The sequence below is a fragment of the Xenia sp. Carnegie-2017 genome, unplaced genomic scaffold (genome assembly GCF_021976095.1).
Source record: "Xenia sp. Carnegie-2017 unplaced genomic scaffold, XeniaSp_v1 HiC_scaffold_120, whole genome shotgun sequence".
NCBI classification, from domain to species: domain Eukaryota; kingdom Metazoa; phylum Cnidaria; class Anthozoa; order Malacalcyonacea; family Xeniidae; genus Xenia; species Xenia sp. Carnegie-2017.
In genome coordinates this window covers 568-22,000 of record NW_025813426.1, presented here as the reverse complement: position 1 = coordinate 22,000, position 21,433 = coordinate 568, and the positions used below count along the sequence as shown (strand labels likewise).

The window sequence follows — 21,433 nt, the reverse complement described above, 5'->3', positions numbered from 1 at the left end:
GAGGGGTAGGTTTTTGTTCTTTGGTATGTACAAGTCACCCTTGTTGATAAAAGTATTCTTTTGTGCACACCATGGACTGGGTGGGTTGACAATTGTCGCGAGGGAGGGAGGCTGGCTAACATTTATATATGCATGTTCTTATTAGCTTCTCTTAAAATCATTGTGTATGTACGTATCTCTGTTTCACTGTACAATACAATAGACAGCATGTACTTATGGTACGTAAGTAGATACTTGTAGTACATTACGTAGGTACTTTTATGGATACTTTGGTTTAATCTTTAACGTTATGATGAGACATGAAAGATCAAATATCTACAAGACAACCAACAGCTTATATTTATGTTGATGAACCTCATCTAGGTAATTCTTGAATTCATAACTGTTTAAAATGATTATGGACGTCGTGATTTGCACGTGCTTGATTCATTATTGAAGCGTGTTCGTGTGACGCCACTGAGCGCAAGTTGTGACGTTTGCAAGGCAAAACTTTTTGGCGCCAAATTTTGTTTTCAAACACGAAACGACGTTAAAATTTCAAAACTTGGGCGAAGAAATTGCGTTAGAAAAGGATTTGGAAAAAATTGTTATTGATTTCATTGAATGAAAGAGTTAAAGCACATTTACCTGTGACGTTTTACACGAGTTGTACATGTTTAAGTTTTGATTTGTAAAGTATCATTGATATTTTCAGCTTAACATTTATAGAAATCTCACAACTCTCTCGTATTAACTTGAACATTTGCTAACTATTTGAAAACCACATCAATAGTCTTATGAAAGAAATCTTCAATTTTCGTGCGTTGCTTAAGCTGTTGTTACTGTTGCTTCATCACGTAAACAGTGGGGAAGCTGGTTGAGATAACAAGGTCATGCTCATACGCTAGTGCACAGCCCACGAGGCGCCACCATGGTTGGCGCCGAGTGTCAAAATTTTGAAAATTAAATGCCTTAAACTCCCGGAAAACGCTTTTTGGTTTTATTTACGAAGCTATAACATGGAACGTCACGCCTCGTACAACCGTTTAAATTTATTTTTCAAATATCCTTCAGTCTTGGACTGTTTCGCCCTATGTCAGGGCTCATCAGCATGCCTAGGAAACACACAACACATCCACTCTGGAAGTATAAAAATGTGATTCCGACATAGACAGCCCTCATTAGAGCCTTTTTAATGAGCAGTCTGGTTTTAAGGCGCCAGATTCTCGCCCTCACACCTCAGTTGAAAAGAGGAATTTGGTTAGAAATGGGAGACCATCTGGGACAATTTTTAAAGAATGAAAATGCTCAATTCTCATCCTATTCTCGGTCTTTTTCCAACCCTTTAAAACCATTTCACAATTTTTCCAGAAAAGTTTAACCTTTATAGAGCACATTTTTTAAGCGCAGTTTATTTGGTTTAGTGATTATTGCTGATCTGCTTCAGAGGAGACAAATGGTTGTATCAAGTGCAATAACTAATTATCAAAAACATACATTTTCAAAGATTTGTTTTTGGTTTGCTTAAAGCGGCATTAGAGAGTGAAAAATGAGCCATGCAGACTCATTTGTATGAAAAATTTAGTCTGCGAGGTTTTTTAATAAACTTATCCAGGATGGCTGGATGTAATTGCTTTGATCGTCTTTTGCTTTTAAAATATCTTTATGAATTGAAATTCTGCATAATGAGCCAAGGCGTTCATCCCCCATTGAATTCCTTAAAAAAGTTTTCACCCTATTTAAACATGAAAACGATCTTTCAGCTGAAGCACTAGAAATGGCAATAACAGCGTTAAGTTTCAATAATTTAACAAATTCGGGTATACACTGGAGAATACCAATGTGATAAATGTATTTCAATAATTCCATGGAGTTATCTTTTAAAAAATCTTTATCTTGGTACACAAAAAAAAGTTGACTTCGAAGCCTAGGTATATTAAAGAGAGGACCATATTTTGCTGATAGTTGTTGAATTTTTCATTAGGAATAGCTGTTTTCCACTGCACAAAAAGTTTAGGATTGACTAAGTCAAGAAATGAAAAGCTCTCTGCATCCGTGAATCTTTCCTTAAGCATATTTGTTACACAATCAATGACTTCGTAATAGAGCTGTTTAAAATTTATATTTATCTCAGATTTTCGAGATGGAGGACCAGTTTTACTTTCAGTTGCAGAATAACAAATTTCAAAAGCTGTTTCATTGCGGAGGGAAATTAGAAAATTACCAAATTCTTCAATTTTTCTCATGCCAAATGCATAATCAGTAGACCTATTTTGTAGAATATCATATAAAATGGCTGATCTCTCCAAGATTTGGTAGTAAAGTAGTAAAAGGAAACAAAAAAGAAATGATTCAAGGTAGTGGAGGAGGCCATCAGTACGTGTACTTGTTTCATCAGTCCATTTCCAAGGATTTTCACTTATCTCTGTAAATGCTTTCACTAGTTTATCATAATTATTAAAAATAGCAGACACAGCTCGAGGTTTGAAATACCACCTAGTTTCCCCTGGAGCAGGTATATCAACCCCATGAGATTTCAAATGGGATTTTCTTTCAGGACTGGAATTTGTAAAGGTGGAAAATGCAGAAACATTAGAAAAAATATTTTCACCTCCTTAATTTTCAGAGCAGATTGACATAAAACCAAATTAAGCCTATGTGCTGCACAATGAAAAAAATAAGCATAGGGGTACACCTGTCTTAAAATTGCCTGTAAACCATTTAGATGACCACTCATCACAGATGCGTTTATCATAGATTGCTATGGAATACTTAATTTCGTGTTTTCGTGTCTCTTTTGATTTTTTCTGTTGAGAAAATTTGAATATAGTTGACCTGATGTGCTTCATTTACAATGAAGCACATCACATCGGCACATCACTTCTGTCACATCGTGTTTCACTTTAAGATGTTTTTCACGAGATTTCAATTTCGAAAAATTCGAATAACAAAATCGATGAAAAACAACAATTCATAAGAAACTAAAAATAGAGAAAAAACTATGCAATCAATGTTGTATTTCTTGAAATAGATAATATTATAAATAACAACATTCTCACTTCACAAATCAATTCAGTTTCTCTTCGACGCTATTTTTCTTATTTGATCCTCTCATCTTTTTGCCTTGACGATGTAGAAAATTGTTTTATGATTAGGATAATTCAATTTAATGCATGGATAACATGGTTGACTATATACATAATATGGTTCACGACATAGATAATACGGTTGACTATATGGATAATACGGTTCACTACATGGATAATACGGTTTACCACATGGATTAGATGAAGACCACCATATAAAACAGGGTGACTTTTTTGGATATGTAAATTTATAGAACTTTACTTGCAAAGTAATTTTGTCTCATGTTGAGCTTGCGCTAATGTTTGAAATTACTCCTGAAATTCTGTTAATTGTGAAATGAAATACTGTAATGAACGGGCCTAGGAAGATATGAGATAAAAGAGAAGATAAAGAAGTAAAAATTTGATGGAAAATGGGTTAAAAATTAAGCAACAAACCGAACCTGTTCAATATTGTTCTGATTGTATTCAATTTTCAAGTTCTCCAATGTCGTAAGTTCACGATTCATTGACTGAAATGAAACGATTTTGAATCAGAAAATTTCAATAAAAAAAAACTTTGAATAAGATAAAGTTTAATGGATCTTTGAGTACACCACATGATAGATTGAATACACCACGTGATGGATTAATACATCACGTGATAGATTGAATACAACACGTGATAGATTATTTACCGTAAAAACGTGTCACATATACACAAAGTTACAAAAAAAAACTTACTCTTACTTCAATCTTATTATGGGCAACTTCCAACTCTACTTCTTTATCCTTTTCTCATTTGACACAATCATCCATTTGATGTTTCGTTTGTTTGTTTTTCACCTTACCAATTTCCTTCTTATGATGCTTCTGAATTTCCTTTATTTCAGAATCATATGTTTTTCTAACCTTGTCGATTTTCGTCTCCATTGTAACAGCTTCCACTTCCATCTCGCGTTTAACGTTTACATCTCTTCTTTTTCGCTTTTAAACCAAACATTTTCCTCTTTCAAAGAGTTTTTTAGCTTCACTATTTCCTGAAAATCTTTGCGCATCTAGAAGAAATAATTATTTGTTTATTTTTTTCATGAAAAAAAAGTGAACAAAAAAATTGGCGGAATCAAATGATCAGTAATCGACGTTGTTTAGTTTGATCAACGTCATACGTACGTAGACTTAAAATTTATTGAGTATCCATTTTCACCTTACCAATTTCCTTCTTATGATGCTTCTGAATTTCCTTTATTTCAGAATCATATGTTTTTCTAACCTTGTCGATTTTCGTCTCCATTGTAACAGCTTCCACTTCCATCTCGCGTTTAACGTTTACATCTGCATCTACATGTACATCTACATCTACATGTACATGCACATCTACATTTACACCTACATGTATATGTACATCTACATTTACATCTACATTTACATCTACATGTAAATTTACATCTACATTTACATCTACATGTACATGTACATCTACATTTACATCTAAATTAACATCTACATCATTTACATCATCATTTACATCTACATAATTTACATTTACATTTACATCTACATGTACATGTACATCTACATCTACATTTACATCTACATTTAATAATCGTACTAATGAACAAACTTACCAAATGAGCAATATTTTCCAGTGAAACCATGACGACATTGACATTTATAAGGATCAGAACCAGGTCCATCTTTCAAATCAATTATCGCTTTTCCATTATTTTTTCATAATTTCTTTATGTTAACAGGTGTCTATAAAAAAATATAAAAGCTTTTAGATGTTTATTGTGTTAGATTAAATCCAAACAAATTTACCTCTCTTTGAGGATTTTGTAATTCATAAAATGTCCATGATTAATCATTGCAATTCTGAATGTTGTGAAGCCGTTTGCTGGTCAACTGACAATTTACGTTTTCCATCGTTGTGTCTCTTCGAAAGTTCACTTCAACACAAAATGGTTCTTATAGACATTTCAATGAACATGATATAATTGATGGAGAATTTGTTTCAAGTAGAACATCTTTCATAACAGAGCATGTCTCTAAAAATGTGTCTTTTAGAATAGATTATAATTGCTGTTTTCTGTTAATAAAATACTAAAAAATTAGTTTATTAGGTTTCTTTTCATATTGTCTTTCTTTACACAGTAGGAAAGGTGATAGAATAATTACTTTCAAAAATCTTTCAAAAGTAAATGTTTTGTTGACTGTCCAATAAAATTGGAGGATAGTGAGAGACACAGATAAAGTTAAGCTTTTATGCCTTGAACATGTCTTCCATGTCTATCGACGAAAGTTTTATGACGTTAAACTCTGCTTTAGAATGGTCATGCACGTCTTCGGCATGTCATTCATGTTTATTGATAAAAGTTTGATAGAGCCAAACAATGTTTTAAAATGATCATGAACGCCTTCAAAATGTCAAACATGTGTGTATGAATAAGAACTTTGATAGTGTTGAAGGCTGTTTAGAAAAAACAATCGTCGCAGGCGGCTGTGCGCCCTTCTGGTTACTAAAATGAATAATTCATAAGAACACAATTGTCGAAAACTTGACTATGATCGAAGTACAACCAAAATTATTTGATTTACATTCTTGATAAATCGATAACTTTTCTTCTCTTAATGTTTCACATGATCATGCCCCATAATTTCTTTATGCTGGGTATTTTTTGATAAGAGCCACTTGCTGCAGGTAACCAAATTTTAAATTATTATTTTCACATAAATAATGTGAGCTTAAATTTAATGCTGTGACGAAAGAAATCTTTTAAAATGTTTTAAAGTAAAACATCATAATCCGACGTTTTACCGATTGATAGTGAAAAATAAGACAAAACAATTTATCAGTGCTGCTAATGTCTGTAAGGGGGTGTTTACATGAATCCGGAATGACTTTCAATCCCGATCGAAACGTGATGTCAATCCGTGTTTACATGAAACTAATTGTTGTTTTTCTTCGCACTCATTTTAACCCATTTAGCCTCTTTATTCACTTACGAGCTTCAATTTGCCAGAAGACAATACCCATGGCACATGCGTGCTTCGTCATTAATCACAATATCATTCCAGAATGAAACTCAATTCGCGTTTACATGAGATAAAAAGTAAATTTCGATCCGGAATGAAACTAGGAATGAACTCGATCCGGATCGAGTTGTGACTCATTCCGGATTCATGTAAATATGCAATAGGATTTCTTTTAAAGTGGAATGAGTTCATTCCGGATCGAAACTCATTCCGGATTCATGTAAACACCCCCTAAGTGGTGAATTATCTAACTATTAGTTGCCTTGGTTTGGGAGACGTTCACTGCTGTTTAAGAATGCTAGTAATCCAGTTGTACAATAAGAGTATTTAGTAATTAGTATACAACTATACATAATTTTATAATAGTATTGTTACTTTTTGAGAATCATTTATAAATTAGAATTTATTGTAAAAACTGAGTGATTTTCTTGCAGACCTTTTGCTTTTAATCTGCCGAGTTTTGTCACACTTACATAGTGCAGTAGGAATGTGTGTAAGCTTATTTCAAATATAATTGTGATCATTACTTGTAAGTTATATGATTTTTCATCTTTTATTCAATTCAGTAAACGTTGTGAACGTCTATATGATAATTTCATACGTGACTTATGTTTACATGGCTTCAGCCTCGTCAAGACCCCCTTTCCTCTAAAAAAATTAGCCTTGGTCAGCACTGGTCTGTATCAATAATAAAGGTCAACGTCTTAAAACGTAGAAAAAAACGTTTATTTACAAAGACTTTTTTGAATTTTGTACAATATGTTAAATTTATTCTCAAATTATTTTTTAATACCACCTCCGTGTCTTAAATGAAAAATAGAAATAAAAGTCACAAATTTAATGCATGAATGGCTGGAATTTTAGTCCCCCAAGCTTTTAAATGCAATCATTGATGTGTGAAAACAAAAATGCCAATTTAACGCAAATTCCACTATAATTTATGCTATCAATGACAAATATTTAACACCTCAATAACAACCTGCAAGTTTATTATGTCTAACATCTAATGGAAGCACAAGCAAGCGTTCGAAATTTTCTCTGTAATATGAAGTTTGTATTGCACTTGCCACAAAAAGACAACATTTCCTTTGAAATTATTCGCTTTGCGGGGCCCTCAAAATCGCTGGGCTCCTGGCAACTGCCTGGACGCCCTCCTCTTAATACAGCCCTACTTCAACCGTCCATAAAAATTGCGTATCAATTTCACATGCAGAGTGGATATAAGCTTTTTGAAAATAGTGGATTATAATTATTGTGTTTGATTTTCTTACTAAAAAGATAATTTGCATTTTTGGGTAACTTTACTTCTTATTGTAGGAAGGACTTTATGTAAGAAATACGAAACATACAGTTCGTCCAAACTCCAAAAATGGCGGGGTTTAGGAAGATTCTTTTGTTAAAATGTTTTCTTTCATTATTTGATTTATTTTTCTGTGAAAACAACCTGATACTTTGAATGTTTTAAGCATCCTTCTTCCTTATTCTACGGCAGGCTCAGGTAACGTCAACTTTACTGTTTGGGCACAGAGTGGTTGCTATAAGTGGTTGCTATAAGACAGATGTGTTTACTTGACACTAAAATTAGCTATTTTCAGCTAAAAAGAGATCTTATATATTAAATATTTTATTTGGTGTGTGTAATCTCCTTAAATGCAAATGCAAATCGAAAATGCAAATGCCAATTGTAATCTTGTAATGTGATATATGTCATTGTCTAAATGTTTGTGTATTAATGAGGAAAGAGTAATTTCTCATTGTAACACAAGCACAAACATCTTGTATTAAAAAGATATATCTGCAATTTCAGCTGTAAGAGTGTCTCCCTTTCACTTCAATACATTTAAGCAAAGATCATGATTTTATCTGATTTTTTTTACTTTCAGTAACTTTCAATGTCATTTGTGCTGATGTATTGGTCAACAAAATAAATCGTATTCAAATCCAAACTACAACACGTGAACTTTTACTGGGAAAATCACCAGAAGTTCTTCAAGTCTTCGCTTATGGTGATACAGATAATTTATTTTCTTCAATTGATGGCCTTGTCTTTGACTGGCAACTTATTACTATTCCTGGATCTTTGGATGCCTCCAGCATATTAAGGTACGTAGTACAACTGCATCAATAATGTATTGTCATGTTAGATAAGTATAATGAGTGCTAAAAAATTTTTAATCACTTTGTATTTAGGATTGTCCCATTTGCTGAATCAATTAATGAAACCTCAGCTGCTATTTATGCTTTAGAAGCCGAGGTAAACTCTATGTTTACTACATTGCTGTTGTTGAAGTTGGACTTAACTCATGAAAATTGTTTATTTTAAGGGTTTAAGGGGGCAGCAGTATCATTGTTGAAGGCATAACAACAGGAACAGCGCTGGTCAGAGCAAAATTAAGTCATCCAACCTTCCAGGTTTGCTAAATATATAAATTATCGTTAATGTATTCACAACTTACACTAGACAGTTTAAGTTGTCCCATTTAAAAATGATTTAGGCAATTTGTAAATTGTTGCGTTTATTGTAAATTTTGTGGGTTATGTAAAGGATCGTACTTCGTAGTACTTAAGTCTTTCTTGGACAGCTTTATGCACGTATGAAACATAGTCCATACGTCGTAGATCAATTCACAAATCTAACAACGAGCCAGACAGTGTTGTTTTCCAATGTGCAAACAATTCACACGTATTCAAGAATTCCTATGTTATATAGTTTGTTACGTATTTTGAGCGTTTAATGAATTCTTATTTTCCTAAAATGGACGGATACGTACGTACGTCAGTCATAAAACATCCATAAAATGGACGGATACGTACGTACGTCAGTCATAAAACATCCATAAAAATAAATCGGGTGTTGAATTGTGAAAGAGAAAAGTCTTTCAGATCAACTTAAATTAATAGTCAAAGTTGGATTAAAGTTAAATTACAAGCTATATTTCTCCCTCTGGATAGCGCAATTTGATTTAAAAGAAGCAAAATTTTGTACATTGATTGTGTTCACGTTGTTGTATAATAAATATTGACGATACGTGATTTTAATTCTAAAACAAAAATGAAAGGATCACAGTCACAAAATCGTTCTGTGCTAGATTTAAAATGATCGTTATATATAAGAACTGATTTATTTCATGATAACTGTGACGTTTTTCTCTATGATTTGCATTGCGAGCGTGCAGCTGATAAGTTTAATGAATTGACTTTTAGGTGTTATCCTTTTAAAACTTTAAGTCTTGAAATCAGTTATATCGACTAATTATTATAAGTCAAAAGATAAACGTTCTTTGAACCTGTGCAGTATCGTTCGATTTCTTTGTATCTTTTATGATAAATACTCGTACAAGAACACTTGCGATACATCGAGACATTTAAGCACTAGTTCATCGCGTGTTAACGTTTCATTGAGAGACTTAACTTGACGTCCAATATGTGCATGGCGTGCTTCTACATAACCATGGACATTACACTTCAGATTTTAAAGAGAAAATCGCTCAGCTTGCAAACCGTCGATTGTAAGACAAGAAGTGGTTATTTACACCATAAGCTTGTGATATGTTTTGTTCAAAATGTAAATTGAAGTCAATGGATGTTCTTCTCATAATACGTACGTGAATCAAAATTAAATTGGAGTCAAAAGACTGTGTTTTTTTTTTTACATTGTCTTATCTTTGGATCCGTACTGTCAGTGCGACTTCTCTGCAATTTGCAAATAAGTGTTAGAAACTTTATGTTATTTTTGTGAAAAGACTAATCACGTGAGTTTTGTTTTTTTGGAGATGAAAATTATAACAATGTTCGTACGTAGCTTATAAGCGTATTTCCTTTGTTATGAAAAATAAAGCAAAAATATCAATCTGAGAGCGTGAGTAAATTAGAAAACTTCGAAGAAACGTTTCCTTGTTTCCGAAAAAATAGGAGAAAAGCTGCAATAACTGTTGCAATGTTTGGGTGGAATCAAAATGATGCAGTTTAATTATAAATAAAACATTTCAACTCAACATCGTCTTTTCATAAACATGGTTTTATTACGTATTAAAGTGCCCCAACTAACAAAATTTTTATTATTGTTCTTGAATAAAAATTTTTAATTCGTCGGTCAAATCGTCGGCTTATTATAACGCTTTTTTTAAGTTGCCTTTTAATGAACCTTGTCCGTCGGTGTGCGAGGTGTGGGTCTAGCCTAATTCTGACGTCATCCAAGGTAGTTGGCATATACTTATTTCTCGTATTAACGAATCCTGTGCGTGACGTCACAAAGATTAGCTGCTCCAGGCTTGGGGCAAAGTCATTGAAAATGTCGACGCTCAATTTAATCTTTACCATAAAACAGAACGATTTGACAAAATTAGAAACTTTTCCATTTATCACACTAAAATGTAATATCGCAAATGGAATTTATTGCTGGAAGGAAAACTCTAAGATTATTTAATGATGTTTCTTGTATTTTTACGTTCATGTTGTCTTTTAGGATGTTCAATCTGACGAAGTAAAGTTATTGGTGATTGATAACTTAATAATTCCATCGAGGGATGTCTACATTATGATAAATACTGCTGTCAAATACACAGTCAAAAGATTTCGACAAAACTCTATGATAGGTAAACATAATTACATTTCTTATTCCCGTGCTGTCGTTTACTTTAATAATACCAATGATTTAAGAAAAGTATTTGTACAATTAAAATTGTAAAACATCATTTTATCATTAGATGTCGAAATGCCGTCAACACAATTTGAGTTTGTTCTAAGCAATACAACTGTTGCAGTTCTTCATGAAACATCATCTAATTTTATTGGTCGTGTTCTTGGTTATACACAAGTTACCCTCGTTGATAAAAGTATCTTTTGTGTGTACTTCTGGACTGAGGGGTAGGTTTTGTTCTTTGGTATGTACAAGTCACCCTTGTTGATAAAAGTATTCTTTGTGCACACCATGGACTGGGTGGGTTGACAATTGTCGCGCGAGGGAGGGAGGCTGGCTAACATTTATATATGCATGTTCTTTATTAGCTTCTCTTAAAATCATTGTGTATGTACGTATTTCTGTTTCACTGTACAATACAATAGACAGCATGTACTTATGGTACGTCAGTAGATACTTGTAGTACATTACGTAGGTACTTTTATGGATACTTTGGTTTAATCTTTAACGTTATGATGAGACATGAAAGATCAAATATCTACAAGACAACCAACAGCTTATATTTATGTTGATGAACCTCATCTAGGTAATTCTTGAATTCATAACTGTTTAAAATGATTATGGACGTCGTGATTTGCACGTGTTTGATTCATTATTGAAGCGTGTTCGTGAGACGTCACTGAGCGCAAGTTGTGACGTTTGCAAGGCAAAACTTTTGGCGCCAAATTTTGTTTTCAAACACGAAACGACGTTAAAATTTCAAAACTTGGTCGAAGAAATTGCGTTCGAAAAGTTTTGAAAAATTGTTATTGATTTCATTGAATGAAAGAGTTAAAGCACATTTACCTGTGACATTTTACACGAGTTTTACATGTTTAAGTTTTGTTTTGTAAAATATCATTGATATTTTCAGCTTAACGTTTATAGAAATCTCACAACTCTCTCGTATTAACTTGAACATTTGCTAAGTATTTGAAAACCACATCAATAGTCTTATGAAAGAAATCTTCAATTTTCGTGCGTTGCTTAAGCTGTTGTTACTGTTGCTTCATCACGTAAATATTTATCACATAAACTCAAGAAAAATCAAGAAAGTTTTCATGTAATGTTAACATTGAGATGATTCCGTCTCTATGATTTTTTAGGATTTTCTATCACTTCTGGCGATGTTTGGATCTTAGAAAGTAAACGTGAATATTTTGTCACAGTGAACGTCTTTGACAAACTTAATCATAAACTTTATGTTGGTGGTAACATTCAAATCACAACTTAATTTCCAAAATCGCATTTCGATGTTTCTTATTCATCTGATAATGGATCGTATCATGAGACGAAGACGTTGACCAGTGGGAAAATAGTGCTGCGTGCTGTACTGTCTAAGATTACGGTAACAATTTGAATGTTTTGTGTTGTGTAGTTGACTACCATACATATGTACTACTATGTAATGGATATTTGTATGGATTACAAAGTTTATTTTCTCACTGATCAGATTTAAACGCTCATACGTAAATCATACGTAAATGCCTTGTACGGTAGGTCGTTATACTAATAAAGTGAAGGATATCACAGTTTGTTTCATTATTGTGGAGAAGTTGATGCCAGCTTCTCAATAATGATTTTCATATCAATATTATTGTCAAGTTATGTAAAGTTCACTTACTCCATTTTATAGTCAATTATCACTGGAGAAAATGCGGTCCTCGATACTCCCGTACGTGGTAAACAAGATGTTATTATTTATAATCCTGTCACCGTGACACCTGCTGTTTTGGCGTTTCCATGGATACTAAATGGTAGGGATCATTACAAATACCAACTTGAAGTATGTACATGAACCTAATTTACTGCATGTTGGGATGGAGGGAAGAGGATTTGACATAAAGAAATTGCTGCTGTTTTCGCTTGCCAAAAGTTTAACCAGTTATTTTACGTAGATCACGTGTATACAATATAAATACTTCATGTAACATTGTGCATTACCTTTTAGGCCACAGGGGAGTGGACAATACTCGTGGCCTTCTGATGCTACGACCATTGCAAGTGTCAACATTCGAGGTCTTCTCACTACGACTGCTGACACTGGATTCACTATTGTGAAGGCTCATGACACTGAGAATTTATTGCATTATGTTCAATCAAAGGTGTGTATGCGTAACTTGAAGAAGAAAACTTTAAATGGTTGTTTTTTAATTCACTTGTTGTATTTTAGGTTTATATATTGCCTCCGGACAACTTAAAGTTTGTCCCCTCAAGAGTTGAAGTTGAAATTGGTACAAAGTTAAAGATTCCTGTGTCTGCTGCTGCATTTTCTTTACCAGGTTTGTTGTAGATACGTATATTGTTTAACAAACATTTAATGTTTAGAATCAGTTATACGTAGTTCATCCTTTCTTTCGATAATACATGTTTAAAGTTAGATATAATTTATCCTTTTTTAAATACTTCTAAAAATTGAAACTTTACGTACAAAAGTTTAGGCGTGATTATTAATTGAAGTTATTTAACTTATGAATAATTTTTTTAGAAAACGACGATTTATTGTTTTTTGATGATTGTCGCAAAATGAAGCTTACGATATCTGTTAATGATCCTTCAATATTTCAAGTACTTGGAACATCAGGTTTGTTGTTTACGTGGCGACTGATGATACTAATGTTATTTTTAAAGGGCATATGACTCCAAAAATTTACTATTCTAATTATATTTTCGTTCAACAGAACTTTAAAAATGGCAGTGTGTTTTGTAGAACTGTTTATGCATATCGTAGATATTGCGATATTAAAGTTTTTGTAATAACCGATTTACACAACTTTCCACGTCATTTTGCACAATGAGTTGATACAAGGTTTCAAACATCCTTTAGTTTCAAGGCAACTTTTTGTCAAAATTATGAGGAAATTTTTATATCATTAACTCCTCACAATAAAAGAAGCTTCTGTTCGGTTAACAGCAAGTATACCTGCTCTGTCAAATTTTCATTATGCAATGTGACGAAAACACGTTTTGTAAAGCGTCCATTACACAAACTACAGTATCTTGAGAGTGAAACGTGATGTGAATAAAGTTATGTTCAATGAAAATATAATAATAGCACAATTTTCGAGTCGTACATTTTGAATGACTTTACGTTTATTTAAGATAAAGTAGATGATTTTCTAACTCCTGGAGATACATCAGTGTACCGTAACGCTTTTTAACGATCGTCTCAATATTACTAATGTTTCAATTTTCAATATGAACATAATAGCCCAACATAAGACTTTTAAAAAAAAGCAATCACAATAATAAAATATAAGGTTTTTTCATTAATAACGTTTCGTCTTTAACTTAAGACATCTTCAGATTATATGAGATAAATTATATACGTAAGGTTTTAAATACAAGCATATATTACAGGGTGTTAAATTACATGTGAGTGGAGTAGGAAGTTTAGATGACGGAATTAAGGGAGAATGGCGGTATATTAAAGAAGGTGAAGGGGGATTGAGTTGCCTTGTTAAGTGTTAAGAGAGGGTTTAAGTTTGGATATATGAAGGCTTTCATGAATCATAAGGTCATAATTGTCGGAGGAGGAAGAGAGAATTGAGAAGTCATTAAAATTAGTAGAGTGAGATGTATTTCTTATTTGGAAAGAACTGCAGATGGTGGTGGACATAAGGAAGGTTTCTCTGTTAAGGTAGGGATTCCCAAGTGTTCCGATTTCTTGTGTGTAAGTGGCGCGTGGTTTGACCCACATACGATGCAGAGCAGCATCGACACCTAAATGAGTATACAATACCAGATCTCAGGAGCTTGGGAACCCTATCTTTAAAAGGAAAGAAAGAGGAGAGACGCCTGGAAGAACGAAAACAAAGCGAACGTTGATATGAGGAAAGGCAGCATTGCAGAGTCGAGTGATTTGAGTGCGAATCTGAAGACATTGTAGGTCAGTGAATCGGAGACAGAAGTACATGATTTTCTTAGGAGCATTATCTTACTTCTGTCTACACTTTCACTGGCGTCATTTACACACCAGAATATCGGAACACTTGGGAATCTCTCCCTTAACAGAGAAACCTTCCTTATGTCCACAACCATCTGCAGTTCTTTCCATATAAGAAATACATCTCATTCTGCCGATTTTAATGACTTCTCAATTCTCTCTTCCTCCTTCCTAATGTAATTTAACACCCTGTAATATATGCTCGTATTTAAAACCTTATGTATATAATTTATCTCATATAATCTGAAGTTATCTTAAATTAAAGACGAAACGTTATTAATAAAAAAACCTTTTATTTATTATTGTGATGGCTTTTTTAAAAGTCTTATGTTGGGCTATTATGTTCATATTGAAAATTTGCTTTCCGCCTGGCAAATCTCTGGCCAGGATTTTAATGTTTAAATGTTTATTTTTGATGAGTTTGATGATAACTCCTGGTTGTACATCAGCGTGCCTCAAAGCTTTGCGTCAAGGATATGTCATTGTCACAGCTGTATATCAATATAAAATATTAATATTAAAGCAACTGTTACAGTAGCTGCGTATTTACCACTTAAAGTAAGGAAAATTCATCTACTTTTCTCTAACATTTTATTTACTGTTTCGTTTTACTGTCAAATTTCAATCCCCTCAATGAGAAATCTCACACCATTATTGTCACGTTATAAATGTATTATCTTTAGGCTCTCGATCCTGTTGACGTTGCTGTTGTCACCCTTGGTTCAGCAAAGAACTTTATCATACAAGGTGGACCTCAACCATGGGTTCATGGTAGATCAACACATTATGAGAAAGGTACGTAACCACGTCATTTATGGTTTCATGTCAGATCTACACATGAGAAAGTTAATCACATCCATTGTATTACTTTAGTAACTAATAATATATTTTGTACTTCATTGAACTCTGAGAAGTTAGCTCTGATCTCAATAAGAACTGATGTGATACCACAACATCCGTTTGGTGAACAAAGCTCTCTACATTATTATCACGTGACTTGTAAGGAGTTCGGGGAACAAAATATTGTGGTTACAATTGGCAATAATCCATCAGAAACTAATAACTATCCAGCGAGCTCTATTATCACTTTGAGATTTGCCTGCATGATACCTGCCACCCTCAACTCTGAACCAGATGTCCAACTACCCGAGATCACGGATCGTACGTTCAGTTTACAGGATTGTCAGAGTCCTAATAAGGAGGAATTTGTTACGTATAATTAGCAATTGTTCATTTGTTTGGTATCTCTAGAGAAACATAAATGTTTTGTAACTTTTAATGAAAAAATTTTTTTCTGTATACATAAATGAGGAGAACGAAAATTGTCATGTTAAGGATGTGTCAAATATAGATTTAATAAAATACAAATATGTTTGCAATGTATTGACTATACCGCAGCATTATCTATTTACTGCATGTTCTATTATTGAATTCATTATTCATGTATCTACAGTTACCATGTTTGTTATATTTAGTTCCACGTACGAAGTCGTCAAGATTTGAAACTTCGTATTTCATTGAGAGACAATAAAAATCGTTTGTTTGATAAATTTACGTCACTTGAAATTATTTGGACAAGCAGCAACTATGATATGGCTTCATTTGATCGCAGTAATGAAACTGACACTGAAATGACCTATGAAGAAGATATGTTTGGGCCGTACATGAAAATGATTTGTAAGTGATAAACATTCGTGTGATGTTTAAATTATGCGAATATTAAAGTGCAAGTAGATATGTCATAGCAAGGCAATAAAACCAAATGAATTACATACCTATAGTGTACTTTTATGCTAGAAGCTTAAAAGCTTTTTAGAAATTAGAAATTATTGGATTATATTACCTTTATATCATCAATCTGTGAAAAGAAATGTAGAAAAGCTTTGAAAAGTGAAAAACATTTCTTTAAAAAGCAGCAATAATGCATATGATAAATCTCCATTCTGTACTCCATAGGTAAATAAGCCAAAACTGTTTCTTAAAGCAAAAACTGTAATAATGAAGAAGTATACAGTACAGAAACTTTAAAGGTTTCATCACTGAATCTTCAATTCTTCAGTATAGTGCACTAGATATTAGTAACATTCAAACAACACTAAAACATTTTGATAAAGATATGATATAATTTAAACATTAAGTTATATAAAACCCAATGGCTTATACAGTTTGATGCTTCAAATCTGCATCGAGTCATCATCAATCTCAGTACAAATGTTTACATAGACACAAACTTTATGGCCTTCCCATTTTATATGTTTGTGAATTGACATTTCATTAAGCATCAAAACACACACAACCTTCTTGCCATCTTTCTTGGTTCATGAACTTTAACTTCAAAGCATACAATGCATCATTAGTGAATCCATTGTCTCCATCCATAGAATTTGACCATGATCAAATTAAACAACTCTGGATAGGGCAGTCAATAAATCAATTATCTTTACAGCATTATAATTTTTTTAATACTCTGCCTGGTCAATAACATCTTCCAGTCATCTTTACTCCTTGTTCTTCCCTGCACGTTGTCAGCAAATAGAACATAACAAGCTCTGCTCCAAATCATGAGTACTGTTAGGGCTGATCATTTCTTTTTGATACTTACTCTGTTACGAACGTCCCGACTAATAATAAAATGGCCGCTTTTGGTTCAATTGCTCGTAACAAAAGGAGTAAAACCTTGTGGAGAAGTTGTTGTCAATTCTTAAAATATTTATTTAATATACTAATAATTTTGATATAATCTTTATAACATAAATGTTTAAATGTTCAAACTTATCTAGACAACTGCTTTCAGACTTTCAGTGACTCTTTCGTTGATGGATAGGATATATATCTGTATTTGATTCTTTTCTTAAATAGTTCGTCTTTTATATGAGCTTTCTTCTGATGTGGACTTATACTAAGCAACTACAACTCGATTTTCGGCTTATATATGATTGCACAATGACGTACGATTAACAGCTTTGCGTAAACTGTGGTCAGTTGATTAACCATGTATCCTGTAAGTTGTTTGTGGTCAGTAGGTTGACCACGTCCTATACGTAAGCTTTCCTGTTATTGTGGTTAACATACACATGCATGTATGAGTAAGGCATTTTACTAATTAGTTAACTAATAATATTTACGTATATACCAATAATAAGTATCATTTACATGATTATGTATTATCATGTAACACCCTTTAAAAAAAAGAAAAGCTTTCTTTAAGATAATAATGTTCTAAGGTCGAGAGACAATCAGCGATGAGGTTGTCTCTACCTTTAATGTGTTTGACATCATACGCATTGAATGGTACAGTCGTTGCAGTCATTATTCATAGCATTTCCATTATTGAAAGCGTAAATCGTAGTATTTTGAAAGTCTGTTCTTGATTCTTCAATTAATAACCCAGATGTAGAAATCTACAAAAAAAAGATAATACTGTATTTAAAAACTGTTGCATTATCATAAAAAGGGGAATATGAGAAGGCAATGTAATAAGCCTGAAAAAATAACTTACCTTTATCGTATTTGCTGATGATCTTATTTACATACATTATACATACAGTGATTATGGCCATGAAATTGATTTGTTGTATAGGACTGATTACACATTAATATTAAATAAAGTAGCTGTAAAATTTGTTCATTAAAAAGCACTGCTATAAGAAGTCTGTGCTAAACTATCTAAGCGGTTTTCTCTTCAATCCTGTATTGTAAATTGGCTGATGATTTCAAGCTTGTTAATCGCTCGTAAGTCATTAGTTCAATGACACAAGATTATACATTCATTTTGACTCTGAAGATGACTACGCTAAGGTTGTCGAAACGTCAGTCAACAACAACAAAAATAGTCCGTCTCAGGACTATACGTACAGCAGTGGCGTAGCTAGGAAAAATAGTCACTCCCGCCAATCCATCTCACGCCGGAGGCGCGACCCCACTAGGGGGCTCCCCCGGAAAATTTTGAAATCCAGAGCCTTGGAAACAGCATTTCCTGCGATTTCGAGGGCGAATTATTTGTTGTACAATAAGTTATAAAAACCCATTTTGTTAGCTGCATTCTTAATGTGGCAATCGTTGAAACTGCAACTAGTTAAAAGGTACTAAAGGTGGCTCAGAGAAACGTTACGCAGGAGACAATTGTTCCCTAAAACATAATTTACTCATCACTGCCCCTGCATAAACAGAAGAAATTTGTATTAGCACAAAAAATAATATAGTATACGACACTTCTAAAGTGCATAGAGAGAGATTTTTCTTAGCATTCTACTTGTTAGTTTAAACTTGTTTAGATTGGGGCAAGTAGACAGGGATGGCTTTATTCTTTAAGTTATGCTTAATTTTCTCAATGAAGTACCATGTATTATACGAACAAATATCAAAACATACTATACTCATCATTTATAAAGAAAGGCCAGCCTCCTGGTTTTTCTACAAATTTTCAACCACCTCGTTATGCAACACCTCTGATTCCTCTTTCTTTTCAATGATATCTTTGTGAATAGATATTCTACACAAAGAGCTAAGCCGACCTTGACCCATTCTATTTCTTAAATAGCTTTTACCCTTTTAAGCAAGAAAACGACCTCTCTACTGAAGCACTTGCCACTGCCAACACACCATTCAATTTTAACAAATTTACCACTTGACCTAAACTCGACTGGAGATTAAATTTGAAGATGTATTTAAGAACCTCATTACTGCACTCTTTGTGAAAGTCCTTGTCGTTGTAAATGAAGGAAAGTTGACTCTCCAAAGTTTGGATGTCAAAAGAGGACTATACTTATCTTTGAGAAGATTGATCTTCTCCTGTGGAACTATGCCCTTCCATGTAGTAAATAGTTTAGGATTTACAAGGTCTCTAAAACTCGAACTGATTAATATCTTGAAATCGTTCACTTAACATGCCTTTAATGGAATCAATAATCTCAAAATAAAGCTGTTTGTAATTGTATCTACTATCTGCTCTGGTTGCTGGTGGGCCTACTTTTCTAGTGCAGTTTGGTAAAACTCGGTGAAAGCTTGATCTGTGCGAAGTGACACAATAAACTGCTTGAAATTGTCAATCTTGCTTATGCCATAGTTAAAATGGGTTTCCTATTTTGAAGAATGGAATACAAAATTGTGGACTGTTCTAAAATCCTGTAAAAAACACACACTAGAAAACAAAAGAGAAAGCTATCAAGATAATGCAGTAAGCCACTTATTTTACTTAATGACTCATCATCCCACCCAGCTGGTTGTTCAAGTACCCCTCAAAAATATCTAAAAGTTTTTCATAGTTTTGTGCAATACATTGATTAATCTAGAGCGATAATACCATCTTGTTTCACCAGGGCAGGAAACTCAAGGTTGTTAGATGTGAGAAAAGCTTTTCTTTTGGGGCATTGCTTGTAAATGTGCTGAATGTAGCTATATTAATAAAAAGATTTTAACAGGAGAAATTGATGAGGCTGACTGGCATAGGACCAGGTTCAATCTATGAGCTGCACAATGAACAAAATGAGCAAAAGGATACTCTTGTCGAACCAATGCTTGAACACCATTGATATGGCCAGACATGACAGAAGCACCATCATATGTTTGTAAAACCAGTTTTTCTTTTATATTAGAATACTCACCAAGTTTATCTTTGACAACTTGTGATATTGCTGTGGCATTTCTGTTCATACTTACATCCACAAATCCTAATTGCCTCTCCATAATTTCACTTGCTTTGTCAAACCGAGCAATAACACTTAGCTGCTCTTTGGTGGAGACATCAGATGCTTCATCAACCTGAATACTCATAAATGTGCAATCATTTATTTCCTTTCTGATTTCATCTTCAATAATTGAATCAAGACAGCTGATAAGACCATTTTGAATTTCTGGGAGACTCCAGTAAATCTTCTGTCACCAACTATATCAGATTCTGCTAGTCTACTGTGCAGTCGACGCTCAAATACAGAATCAAACTTAGCAAAACATTCGAGCAACTCTCTATAATTACCTTTGTTCAAGCTACCTTCGGACTCATTGTGACCTCTAAATGGCAACTCTTGCTTTGACAAATACAGCACGGCCTCAGTAACAGTTTTAAAATTTCTCGATTTTGTCTTACCTCCTCATTGTGACGCTGAATCTCATTTCTTCTAGCGAGGGACATAAGACAATCAATTCGTTCACTAGCTCCATACGTTTTCCATGTCTTAAATGCAGTCAAATGCGATTTAGATTTTTCATGCTTCTTAGCATCAGACATAATACTCCGCATATCGTTGTAGCCATTCTTAGTCCACGATGGCGATGTTTTGGGGAAAACATTAGACATGGCCAACAAAACACTTTCTGCAAGGTTGTACTGCCACACAGCCAGTCCTTCGCCTCATACCAATCTCTGAAATGCTCTTCCCTTATTTTGGATAGTTAAATCAGGAGTAGGCCGTTCATGAACGATAACATTCTGTTCGACCGACGATCGAGCAGAGAACGGTTTAGCTAATAAGCTATTTACTAAATCAACATCAGTTGAGCAAATTGCAGTCGCACTTGAAGCCATTGTGTCATACACAAATACAAAATAGCAATTTGAGAGTAAACACAATGGAAAATTAATACCGACAATGACACGTAATTTGATAATCACTAATCGCTGTACTCGTATTAAAAGGTCGAATAATTACAACCTCCGCCAATTTAAAATAGCGGGAGTTCGACTATAAAACAGCAGATTTGAGCATGCGTCAAGTCCCTTAGCCAACCAGA

General features: G+C 33.5%; 1 protein-coding gene and 2 long non-coding RNA genes across 4 annotated transcripts; all 3 read left to right on the top strand.

Annotated features, from left to right (window-relative positions):
* Positions 1 to 42: 42 nt before the first annotated feature.
* On the top strand, positions 43 to 2,454 carry LOC124446726. 2 transcript variants are annotated; one of them, XR_006948516.1, is made up of 3 exons: positions 43 to 52; positions 298 to 363; positions 2,259 to 2,454. It is a non-coding gene; the product is annotated as an uncharacterized LOC124446726 (long non-coding RNA). The 2 variants fall into 2 exon arrangements; XR_006948515.1 differs by lacking the exon at positions 43 to 52 and having other exon boundaries at positions 142 to 363.
* Positions 2,455 to 7,517: 5,063 nt separating this feature from the next.
* LOC124446719 lies at positions 7,518 to 12,508 on the top strand. Its single transcript, XR_006948514.1, has 9 exons — positions 7,518 to 7,578; positions 7,964 to 8,183; positions 8,271 to 8,334; positions 8,405 to 8,492; positions 10,546 to 10,675; positions 10,787 to 10,915; positions 11,240 to 11,305; positions 11,865 to 12,106; positions 12,395 to 12,508. It is a non-coding gene; the product is annotated as an uncharacterized LOC124446719 (long non-coding RNA).
* A 4-nt stretch (positions 12,509 to 12,512) lies between these two features.
* LOC124446711 (nuclear pore membrane glycoprotein 210-like) lies at positions 12,513 to 16,478 on the top strand. Its single transcript, XM_046997574.1, has 6 exons — positions 12,513 to 12,544; positions 12,710 to 12,863; positions 12,932 to 13,040; positions 13,247 to 13,342; positions 15,388 to 15,499; positions 16,180 to 16,478. Exons 1-5 carry the CDS (start codon positions 12,513 to 12,515, stop codon positions 15,402 to 15,404), a joined length of 408 nt encoding a protein of 135 aa, XP_046853530.1. The 3' UTR covers positions 15,405 to 15,499; positions 16,180 to 16,478.
* Positions 16,479 to 21,433: the final 4,955 nt, after the last annotated feature.